The 11479-nt window shown below is 33.2% G+C and overlaps 1 protein-coding gene across 3 annotated transcripts in view; it reads left to right on the forward strand.

The window, feature by feature from the left end:
- The window catches only part of LOC148278874 (uncharacterized), a 32753-nt gene extending 23013 nt beyond the window's left edge, over positions 1–9740 (forward strand). For all 3 annotated transcript variants that reach the window (XM_088230766.1, XM_088230767.1, XM_088230768.1), the window contains exons 13-17: positions 1290–1494; positions 3482–3578; positions 5139–5256; positions 7800–7956; positions 8370–9740. In XM_088230766.1, coding sequence (XP_088086892.1) covers positions 1290–1494; positions 3482–3578; positions 5139–5256; positions 7800–7956; positions 8370–8473 — 681 coding nt within the window. In that variant the 3' untranslated portion in view covers positions 8474–9740. The remainder of the gene's footprint in view (positions 1–1289; positions 1495–3481; positions 3579–5138; positions 5257–7799; positions 7957–8369) is intronic.
- The last annotated feature ends 1739 nt before the right edge of the window (positions 9741–11479 follow it).

Raw genomic sequence — 11479 nt, forward strand, 5'->3', positions numbered from 1 at the left:
CAAGCCCTGTAAATATCTAGACTTTTATATTCCCTTCTCAAAATTGTTTTCCCTCTCTGTTGCAACAAATTTAGATCAAAATATATTTCATCATCATCATCAGTGGCGCTACAGCCCGTTGTGGGCCCTGGCCTCCTCCAGAATTTGTCTCCATGCGTCCCTGCACCCCGCGGCTCTTCCCCAGTTCGTCAGGCCAATCGCTCTTATGTCACTTTTCACATTATCCAGCCATCTTAATTTTGGTCTGCCTCTGCTTCGTCTGCCTACCGGAGTGGTATAAATAATCTTTTTTGGGGTGCGGTTATCATTCATTCTGTGCACATGGCCCAACCATTGTAATCTTCTTATTTTGATGAATTGTGCAATGTTGGGTTCGCCATACAGTGCCTCTAATTCGTGATTAAACCGTCTCCTCCACACTCCGTTTTGGTTGACAGCACCAAATATCTTCCTAAGTATTTTTCTTTCGAATACTAATACCATATTTTCATCTCTTTTAGTCATAACCCAGCATTCGGCACCATATGTAATGACCGGTCTGAGGAGTTTTGTAAATAATGGTCTTAGTTTTTCTTGTAAGCAATTTGGATCCCAGATGTTTAAACAAGCCATAATAACATAATTTCAATACGTTTTTGATAAAAAAAAATTAACCTGTATTGGGTGTGCGCATATTTTGTCAATTAAAAAAAAAGATTTTATTTTGTACTAGTTCAGTATGTATATATACATACATGTAATTTTTAAACTTTTTCAATTTTCTTTCCCAGATTGCATAATGTAAACATTATTTTGAATTTATTTCCATGCCTAGTATTCTGTTTATTTTGTTATTTTCAAGTATTTTTCATACCCCTTTTAATTTGTAGTATATCATAATTTTAATTTTTCTGCTTTTGTAAATAATATTATAGTTTAAAATGTAAAAACGTCTTTAAATAAATTTGTTATCTGTATGTCCCTAAATGAGTTTTTTTTTAAAAAACTGTGTATAAAATATTGTATATAATTATGTATAATATGTTTTCAATTTAATAAAAAAAAAATTAAAAAAACATCTGTTTGCTGCCGATAGCCGTGCTCTAATCTCGGTACTATAATTGTTATCATTAGTCATTACAGTACCAAAATATATTTACATTGTTATTATTAGAGCAAATTTAAGAATATGATTATGCGTACCCTACTTGAAAATAATAATTAATTGTATAATATGAAGATCGGCAGAAGCACGTTTCGATATATCCCTACATGCTATCAATGTTTTTTATTTATTTACTCGAATGTAGGTTTACAAGATCCAAACGATATCTACGGTCAGCGACGATAGAGATATCACCGGGGAGGGTTACGAAGATGCGGACAACGATTACGAAATGTATAACGAAGAGATGGGATACGTGGCGCAGGCCGAAGTCAGCGACGATGACGATATTAAGGCCGCCAAAAAGATTTCCCTGGATGAGAGGATCAACCTTGTACTGCAGTATCCGGGTGAGCATACAGAAAACGCACTCTTTATTATTCCATTTTTTTCAACGGCTTATGCCTTTAACAAAGTATAAAAAACATTACCAAACACAATACAAAACGCTTGTTCTTTAAACCCTGTCACATCCGAAACCACAATGATCAATATGACCAAGAAGACATATTGGCACATAAAAATAAATTTTTAGAACAAATAAAATTTACAAAAATATAATATTCAAAAAAACAAATGGTTGCTTACTTCTGCAAGGGAGAAGCGAGGAGAGTGGAGGAGGAGTCTGATACACCGTCAACCACATGGCCACGTCCCCCCCGCTTCTCCCCCGCAGAAGTAAGCAACCATTTGTTTTTTAAAATTTTTTTTTTTTTTAATTTTGCGTTCTAAATATTGTTTTAAATATGCTAATATGTCTTCTTGCTCATACTGATCATCGTGGTTTCGGATGTGACAGGGTTTAAAGAACACCCTGTATAAACAAAATTATGAAATAAAATCTCCTGCGCGCTGTTGCCAGACCGTGAACAATATACACATATATAAGATAATTTTGTGTTATGTTATATTTTACAGCAAAAAATATTTTTCTGACTGGGCTAAAAAAATAACAGGTACTTTTACTAGGCAAACGTAAAAAAACTCATTAAATAATAATTTAGTAATTAAGTAAATTAATACCGTTTAATATTACACTAAGGCTTATTAATAGAAAGCCGGGTAAACAATTTGACTCCCTGGCAATACTAACAAAATGTCCACATACGTTTATTTAACAATCTGGCAGATCTACAGTCTGTATTGAATGCCGCAGCGAGACGGAATTTTTGGAATTTCTAAGTTCAGTCATATCACTCCACTACTTCGGGAATTACACTGGCTACGTTTTCCACAGAGGGTGGAATACAAACTCTGTTGGCTTATGTATAAGTCACTGCACAACTCTGCTCCAGAATATCTAAGAGAACGAATGAACGGAATGAAGTAGCTGACTTAGATCAGCTACATCTATGTCGAGAGGAAAAGTTATTATACCTCTTCGCAAACAGCACACTAAATTCGAACGCGCATTTGCGGCCGCAGGCCCTACGGCATGGAATGCTCTCCCAGCAGAGGTGCGAAACTGTGAGAGTGAAGTGACGTTTCGGTAAAAACTTAAAACCCACTTGTTCTCTAAATCATTTTAATAAATCCTTAGCATGTGATGACAAACTACAGTGTTTTTCTTAAATTATAAATTAAAAAAGTTAAAACTAAATTTATTTCCATATATGATCACTTTGTAAAACGCCCTTGTGGTATTATATTACAAAAATGGCGCTATATAAATTATCCATAATAATAATAATGGTAAAATAATTTAATTCTTAAATAATATTACTAGTGAATTTGCTTTTTACACATTAAATGTGATCCTACCGTATTCCCTTTTAATCCCAGCAGTATTTTGACACTTGCAAACGACACAACACGGCATAGTTGAATTTAAATTGGCAGTTGCGTACTAAGCGACGTCTACAGAGTACCTAATGGCCAAAACGTAAAACTACTAATTTGTGAGTAGTTAAGTCGGATTCAGTTTGATGTGCGTATGCAGTTTCTGGACTGTTCTAAGGCTGTGGGTGTTTTGTATAAATTGAGAAATTTATTTATTAATATACACAGCACACAGTGCCTTTTTCCCTACAAAGATAGCTACGTATTTAAAATAATATAAACATTTCAATATAACGTGAAAAACATAAAAATGTAATTGAAAAGTATTATGTTACATAAATACTATAACACAGAAGTTTCGTATAAAGAACAAACTTAGATAAAAAAAAAATAAAAAACGATGTGTGCATATAAATTTTTAAAAAGAAAAGAATTTTTACATTTTGAATCCGACATAAGTATCGTATTTATGGTGCTCTTCCATCTGAAGAAGAGTCTGGTGAGATTTGTCTGGCTGAATTATTTCTCCAATACATAATTTTTATTTTTATTTTATAGGACTTACAGGCGGAATAGCTGTTACCAATGGGGACTCCTCCCCCTCACCCCCCATCGCCACCCTCAAACCCTCCCCTGAAAAGGGAATTTTAGTTATGTAAGTACCTTTTTTTTATGTTTAATTTTCACAACTATGAGTTTGATTTTACAAAAATATGAGGTTTATAAATAAGTCATTATCAAGATTCGTGTCGTATGCAAAGTTGGGAAAATTATTGTCGACAAAATTAAGAAATAGGTGCTGCGTTAGTTTGGACATGCAGAATGAATGGACAGCAAAAGAATCAATAAATAAAATAGATTTACAATGCAAATGTTGATGGATGCAGAAAACGACAGAAAAAAGAACTGAAGAAATGTCTTCCAAGTAACAATGTTTTGAGTATGTCCAAATGCTTGCAGACTGGCTGGATTTATGCCACTTAAACCAGCCAATGACAGGTCATAAGCCCTGTAAATGCCTAGACTTCCATATTCCCTTCTCAAAATGTTTTCCCTCTCTGTTGCAACAAGTTTAGATCTTCTAAATACCTAAATGGTGTCTGAAATATCTTCTAAATACTTGTTAAACGGTAATAAATAAATATGTATAGGTAGTTTAAATAAAATAATGTTAAAAAAAACTAGTCTTAAAAAAAAATGTGTCCCACCGAAAAGTCTTTAGAGTTAGTGGGTAACAAATTGTAATATGTATTTAAAATATAAAATAAACGCTGTTCTGCAGCACTGAAACTGAAAGACATGGCATGACCAAATCCAACAAATACTTGTATGGACGATATGGACATACCAAAAGTCAGAATAATGCACGAGAAGATGCGTGAATGTAGGAAGTGAAGTTTGTATGCAAAAAAGCGACGGATGAAGAGACTTTCACTACCAAAACTAACTACAGTAAAACCCCTTTTTTTCGTTTTTCAAGTGACCAAAAAAATGTATGGAAAAATTACATAAAAATAAAATTAACATTCCATACTAAATTTATAGTACAAGCGTGTCGCTAAAAAATTGTAATTGTAAAACATAAGTTGTGTGAAGTTAAAGAGCTGAAACCTCTATTTATGCGGGTGAGATTCATCTGATTTAATTATTTCACCTACATACTAGGCAACGCATGAAAATTATATTTTTCTCAATTTCTATACTTCTTCGTCTTCATGGACCAGGTTGATTTATCAACAATATTTTGAGTTAACTTCACAAACATCAACAGATGAATGAATTTAAGAAATATAGATGTTCAAATATGGGCAGAATGGTGAATGTTACACCGTGTGTAAAGTGGCCACTTAAACCAGCCAATGACAAGTCATAAGCCCTGTAGATGCCTGGACTTCTTTATTACCTTCTCTAAAATGTTCTTCATCTCTGTCGTAATATGTTAATATAAAGTCAGAGTCGAGTCTCGAGTCATTGTCCACAAAAATTTGGACAAACTCAAAATATTGTTTTAAATGAAATATTTTTTACTGTTTTTTTAAATACCTAATTTAAATTATTGGTTGTGGTTATTTCAACAGACATTTCTTGCATAAAATGTGCCAAAGTACCATTTTGAAATAAGTGTGAACTCGTTTTGGTTATTTAGAAGTACTTTTTGATGACTCGCTCATTTTTTTTAACTTAGGATATTCATTCAAGCATTTTCACTTTTCAGAGCCGGAGTGAAGATCACAAGATTAGATCCTCGGACTAGCAGACCCAAGAAGGTCTGCTTCTCCGATGGGCTGGCTCCCGGTCAGGATTCCGACTTGGAGGACGTTACTCCGCCCAAGGTAAACAGTCAGATATACAAACACTGCGTCGGCTCTCCTATTGCAGAAAATCTCGATCATTCAATGTGTGAACTTGCTTCTTCTACAGGTAAAATCACTAAAATGTATTTCCCAACGCTGGCTGACGCAACAAACATCCCTACTTTTGAAACGACACAAATCTTTACCGGACACGGAGCTATGAGAAGTTCCCTATATAAGTTTAAATTAAGGAATGATGACTATTGTCCATGCGATGATATTTCTTCGCAGAGTATCGAACATCTGTTATTTCAGTGCCCATTTTTCAGTTAACAACGAAAGATGGAATATCCTTAACAGATATCCACACTGTCGTTAAAGGTAGTTATCACGCGCCATTGTTCTTAGACTTTGCGACAATGGTGATTGGACTCAAAGGTAATAAACCAAAACCAGTGATCAAACATCCCATTTCCAAGATAAACAATAACAATTATTTTCCGAGTACCTTAGTCTTGTACATGACATGTAAGGCACAGGGGTAAGCATATAAAAAAAAATGTTTGAACTCAAAGTCTCATACTTCAGAAACATTTCAGGGACCATGAAACATTATGGTGAAAACCACCCTTGAAATGACCTTTGATATTTAATCTTGACCAGGTTGAATGTTGAAATAAGACCCTTTTTCTCTTACATCACTCAAATTACATACATTAATATTATTATTATAAATCAAATTTCTCTTGTGAAATTTTGTATTACTACTAAAATCGCTTTAATGAAATTTTATCGACTTCTCTTGGTTTAAAATCTTCTCCTTATATTGCTTTTTCAAATTTTAAAGATTACTTGTTATTCCTTCTTTATTTTTTCTTTTTTCTCTGCTGCCATTGGCATGTTTTTATACTTTTAAACTACTTTTAATTACTTATATTATATATGTAAATAAAATCAATATATTGCTGCTCTTACTATAATGTGTCATTAATTTTGAAGATGTTTTTTAAATTGACCTAAATTCACTGTCTTATATTTCACTTAAAGATTCTTCTCATCGTTTCTTTGAATCCCTTAAAATAAATATGTGTTTATGTTTTTCCTTTTTTAAAAAAAATGTTATTTCCATTCTTAATTTTTAATTACTCTTACGAATTTTCTTCATTTTTAATATTATTTCCATTTGTAAATACTCACTACAAACCTTAAAATATCTTTTTTGCACTTAAATTTTTATTTTTAAACAACTTTCATTTATGTTTTCTTTTTCCTTCTCTTTTTTATACTTTCATAATTAACCTTACATATAATTGCTTTTTAATATGGAAACTTCACTGGTCCATTATAATTAAGTCTAATTGTGTAAAATAATAAACTTTGTAACCGTACTGTATGTTTCCTGAATAAAAGAAAATAAAATAAAAAATAAAATAAAGACAACGGACTGTCGTTAAGGCGACACGGCTGGCTGGGCCATACATTACGGATGCCTCTCGAGACCCTCAAGGTCTAACCGCACTAGAGCGTCACTGCCCGGTGTGTTGCAGTAAGCGCCCTTGAGGTATTATATTACGAAAATGGCGCTATACAAGTTATCCATAATAATAATAACATGAAATATTATTTAACTGTTTTGGATTTTAAAAACCTCATTAGAGCTGCACGGCACTCTTTAGGAAATTTTGGCATGCAGCGCCGCTGTCCCGCATTGATGCTCTAGTGCTGTTTGACCTTTAAAGCCATAGTCTGATAAAAAGTAACAAAATTGTACAATGTTGTCATTTTAAAACATCGTTCTTTCAAAATTGCTGCATTTAAACAGTTAAGTTAATGAATTCTGACTCAAAACTTATTTAAAAGTTTTATGGATCTAAAATATTATTACTTTTCCACCGGCAGATTGCGCCTTTTGAAATTTTGTCTAAACTTAGGTACATTGGTACTCGTACAAAGACAAATTATTTATATTATTGTTATCAAAGGCATTTTTCCATTTGTAGTATGACATTTTACACTTATATGTATATAAATGTGTATAAACCACTTTAGTTTTGAGTTACACTTCGATTGGTTTTGTGACAATGAGGTAGTAACCTCGAAACCGGTTGAAGTGTAACTCAAAATTAAGGTGATTTATACAAATTTATAAACATATAAGTGCACAAATTATTTAATTAAAATTTGAATTTATTTAAAATAAAACACTTTGTAATTTTTACCCCATAAGAGTTTAATATATTATAACACAACTAGTTTTAGGTATTCTAAATTCTAATTTTAAAATTTAAATAAATTAAAAATGTCTTTCCACAAAGTAAATGGTGCAACAATAAATAAAATAAACTAAAATTTGTTTTTGTGATTTTAATGTAATAGATTAAACAGGATTTTTTTTTGTTATTATTTATCGTTTTTTTCATTTCTAAGTTGATCATCTTTAATATTTTATTTTCAACAAGTAGAACATTTCACCCATAGTCTCTATTGAAGTTATGACTGTTTTATTTATTATTTTTATCTATTAACCGATAGAAAAGAATAATGAATGAAATAAATGGGGGTTTGCGTTTGTTTGCTTGCAGAAGGCGCGCGCGGACGGAGAACAGAAGAAGAGCAAGCGGCGGCCGAGCGGGGGCCACGCCTACCCCTGCCCACCGCACTGGCCCGACTACCGGCCCAAGTGGGACCCCCTGCCCCCGCCGCCCCCGCCCCCCGGCAGCCCCCCGCCGCAGCTGCTCCGTAAGTCTCCCCTGAACATGAAACGCGCAGTATCCGGAGGGGTGTTCTTGAGCCAACGCTGAGTTTTTATGTATTTACACAGCCCCACGTCCCGCCTTATATTTTCCGAAAATTTTACAATTCAAACTCACATGCTCTCAGTTTGAATTTTGTCTCCGAACTGCCAAAAAAATCAATGTATTGTCGGATTCAAAGACTATGTAGGTACAAATAAATGATTTTTTTTTATAGCTTACCTGTAAATGAAATCACCGTTCGCCTCTGCTAGATATTTCAACGACATTACTTTTTTTACTTCTGTACCGTCAATGAAGAGTGGTGGCTCGAAAATAACCATCTCGCACTTTTAAGCATTGTGTTTTTATGTGTTCTTTGGCAAACTGCGTAAATAAATTACTGTATTTTTTTTTCAGAACCACGCTGCAATTCGATTGCTTCTACTGTCTTGAACGCACCAGATTCCGTCATCACCCGTCTGCCCAAGATATCCAGTCACTCGGAAGCCCTTCACACTTAACCATCACACCGCTCAGAATCGAGAAATATTTACAATATACGGGGTGGTTCTTTTTCAACGGGAAAGCTCAAGCTACCCGAAGTCGGATAATATGATGGTAAAAATGTTTTCATAAACATGATGACAATTAATCCTTATAGAACATTTATTTTGTGTTGATTTACGCTTGTAAACCTAACAAAATATGTTATTTTTTTAAGATAGTAAACCTATTGAATTTAAAAAATGTGAGTGGAAGACTTATCTACCACTTTATTCTAGATGTCCTGTAAGGGGTTAAAGTATTTAATTTTAAGGTGAATACAATTTAAAATAGTTTTTCTGTACAGTAAAATATTTATGTTGCTATCAGTTATTGTTATCGTGGTAGGTCAGTCCCAAAATCATCTATGTTAACATTATCTACATATTGTGATCAAACTTCACTTAGTGTTGTAAAAATTATGCATGGATATGCAAAATGTAAATTCTTACACTATGTAAGGCTGATATAAGTATTATCGACAAAATCAAGAAAGGAGCTCTGCGTCGGTTTGGATGTGCAGAGCGAATGGACAGCGAAAGGATAGCTAAAAAGATTTACGATGCGAATGTTGATGGATGCCAAAATCTAGGAAGACATGTCATGACCGAATCCAACAAATACTTAAAGATGGACATTAGGGTGGGCCGATACTATTTTTTTCCGAATTTTGAAATGAAAGGGGTCTAAAAAGTTGCCTTTTGGATTACTCAGAATGCAAAAAATATCAAAAAAAATATTCGATACTACTTTTGGCCCTCGACCAGAGCTTGAAGTTTTCGAAAAAGTCGATTTTTTGGAGTAAACCGGCTGTCATTTCGTATTTAAGTAAGAAAATCAGTCTAATTAAATGTTATAATGCGCATTAAATCTTATTAAATAAGCATCTAAGGGCGTGAGTTGCACTTTGTTTTGTAATAAATGGGTAGTATTGTTTTAATAGGCCATTGTTTTCGTCAATATTAGCCAGGCGCTCGACGGAATTAGTTCCGCGGAGTGTAAACTTTTTCCATTTTGGTAGTTTTAAAGCGCGTTCAAATTTGTAATGTGATTAAGTTATTTCTTTACTAACACAAAATAATTTTATCAAAATAGATAATTAACAAAATGTTCAGACAGTGATAAACTTCAAACCTCGGTTGAGGGCCAAAAGTAGTATGGAATATTTTTTTAAATAATTTTTACGTTCAATGTGATCCAAAATGCAACTTTTTAGACCCCTTTCACCTTGATGTCTAAAAAAATAAAAAACCTCATACATCATCGGCCCCATTCTAATAGACATGTCCAAAGTCGGAAGAAGCGAGGTCTGTATGCAGACTGAATGATAGGGCGTTCTTTCTGCTGCTTTGTGAAACTGTTTCTAAAAATAACAATTTAAAGAAGCACGGGCAAAAGCATGGCCAGCCCCCAACCCTTCCCCTAGGTAAACGAAAAACTAGTCAGAATATGTGAAACTCTCCCGTTTGAGAAGTTGCGGCCATAAGCAAACAGTTTCAGATCTTTTCCCCTAGAATAGCAGATTATCATCCCACGTTTAGGGGCGGAAGCAGTTTCACATATTCTGACTAGTTTTTCATTACGCGTAACAATTTATTTAATTTATTTTCGTGAAACTATTTCAGCGGTCGCTCGTACCAGAGTTTTAGCCCACGCTGCTCCGAACTGTTACTTAGAAACCGTTTTACAAAGCAGTTTTATTAATGAAACGATAACTAACTTATGAAGTATTCTGTGGTGAATTATTTATTTGGTGAACTGTCGAGCTACGAGACTATAAATATAAATTTCATCATAAACAACCCTACATATCATGGCAGATAAAAGGATGAAAAAAACGTGTAAATGTACGTCTTCAAGAAAAGAGGAAAAATTTCAAGCGGTTAAACGAGTTGCCTAAATTGCGTCAACGGAATTCAGCTGTGTACTTAAAAATGTCACAACTTCTTATGCAAGATCTAAAAAACTAGAACGAGTATAGAAGCTTCTCAAATTTCCAATCAAAACATGGATTGAAGCAGAGATCGACCAGAAAAGGACAATCAAGTTGAGTCAGCATTAAAAATTTGGTTCAGCAATGTTCGTGCTTTTTTTTTAATTCTCCGCTTAATGTTATCAATCGGTCATTATTATTAAAAGTTAAAGGTCCCATAGTGATCGTAATAAGCAGATCTCACTGTAATATTAAGTCCGAAATACACTTTAAAAATACAGTACTATAGTCCTTAAAATATAGCTTGATTAGAATGACAGCTGTCAAACTCATTTCATTAGTGATGGGAAATTACTGATCACTGATCAATTCGATTTTATCAGTTATTTCATGCAATCACGAAACTGTTTCCGAAAATTGATATAAAAAATGCAAAAACAAGCCTTTTATAGTGTGTGTTTAACACAATTATTCACCAAAAAATGAGACATTTATACTTTTTTCATGAACAACATCAAATGATTTTTTTTTATTCGATCAATTTACATTGCTCAATTTGTCCCATCTCTAACGTTTTTTGCAAAATGATGTAACCTTGTAAGAACGTCGCGAATAATTAGGTTTATTTTAGTCTTCTTTTAGTTTTAAAGCTGATTTTATATATTAATGTTGATTTATGTTTCAAGCATTGTATTAAAAAAATAAATTAACACGCCAGATACAAATGATTTTTCATGTGTCAATACAAATAACTCCTTTGACGTTACTACAAAGTTATGTCGTCACTTTTTCTGACAACTGTCATTCTAATCATGTTACATTTCAAGGACTATAGGTAGCACCACACTTCTCGTTGCCACATATTTTAGAAATTATATTTACCAAAATATAAATTAATTTGTTAATTCAAAGCATGTTCATGTGTTTTTTTTTTGTAATGAAGTTCAGTGGTTTTTATATATTTTTATTTATAAATAGACTATCAAAATAAGCATTTATTTTTATGTATCGTATTATCATTGCTATGATTTTTTAAATTTTTGTAATTTTT

The sequence above is a fragment of the Micrasema longulum genome, unplaced genomic scaffold, assembly GCF_059751315.1.
Source record: "Micrasema longulum isolate JH-2025_06_02 unplaced genomic scaffold, ASM5975131v1 h1tg000817l, whole genome shotgun sequence".
In the NCBI taxonomy this organism is placed as follows: domain Eukaryota; kingdom Metazoa; phylum Arthropoda; class Insecta; order Trichoptera; family Brachycentridae; genus Micrasema; species Micrasema longulum.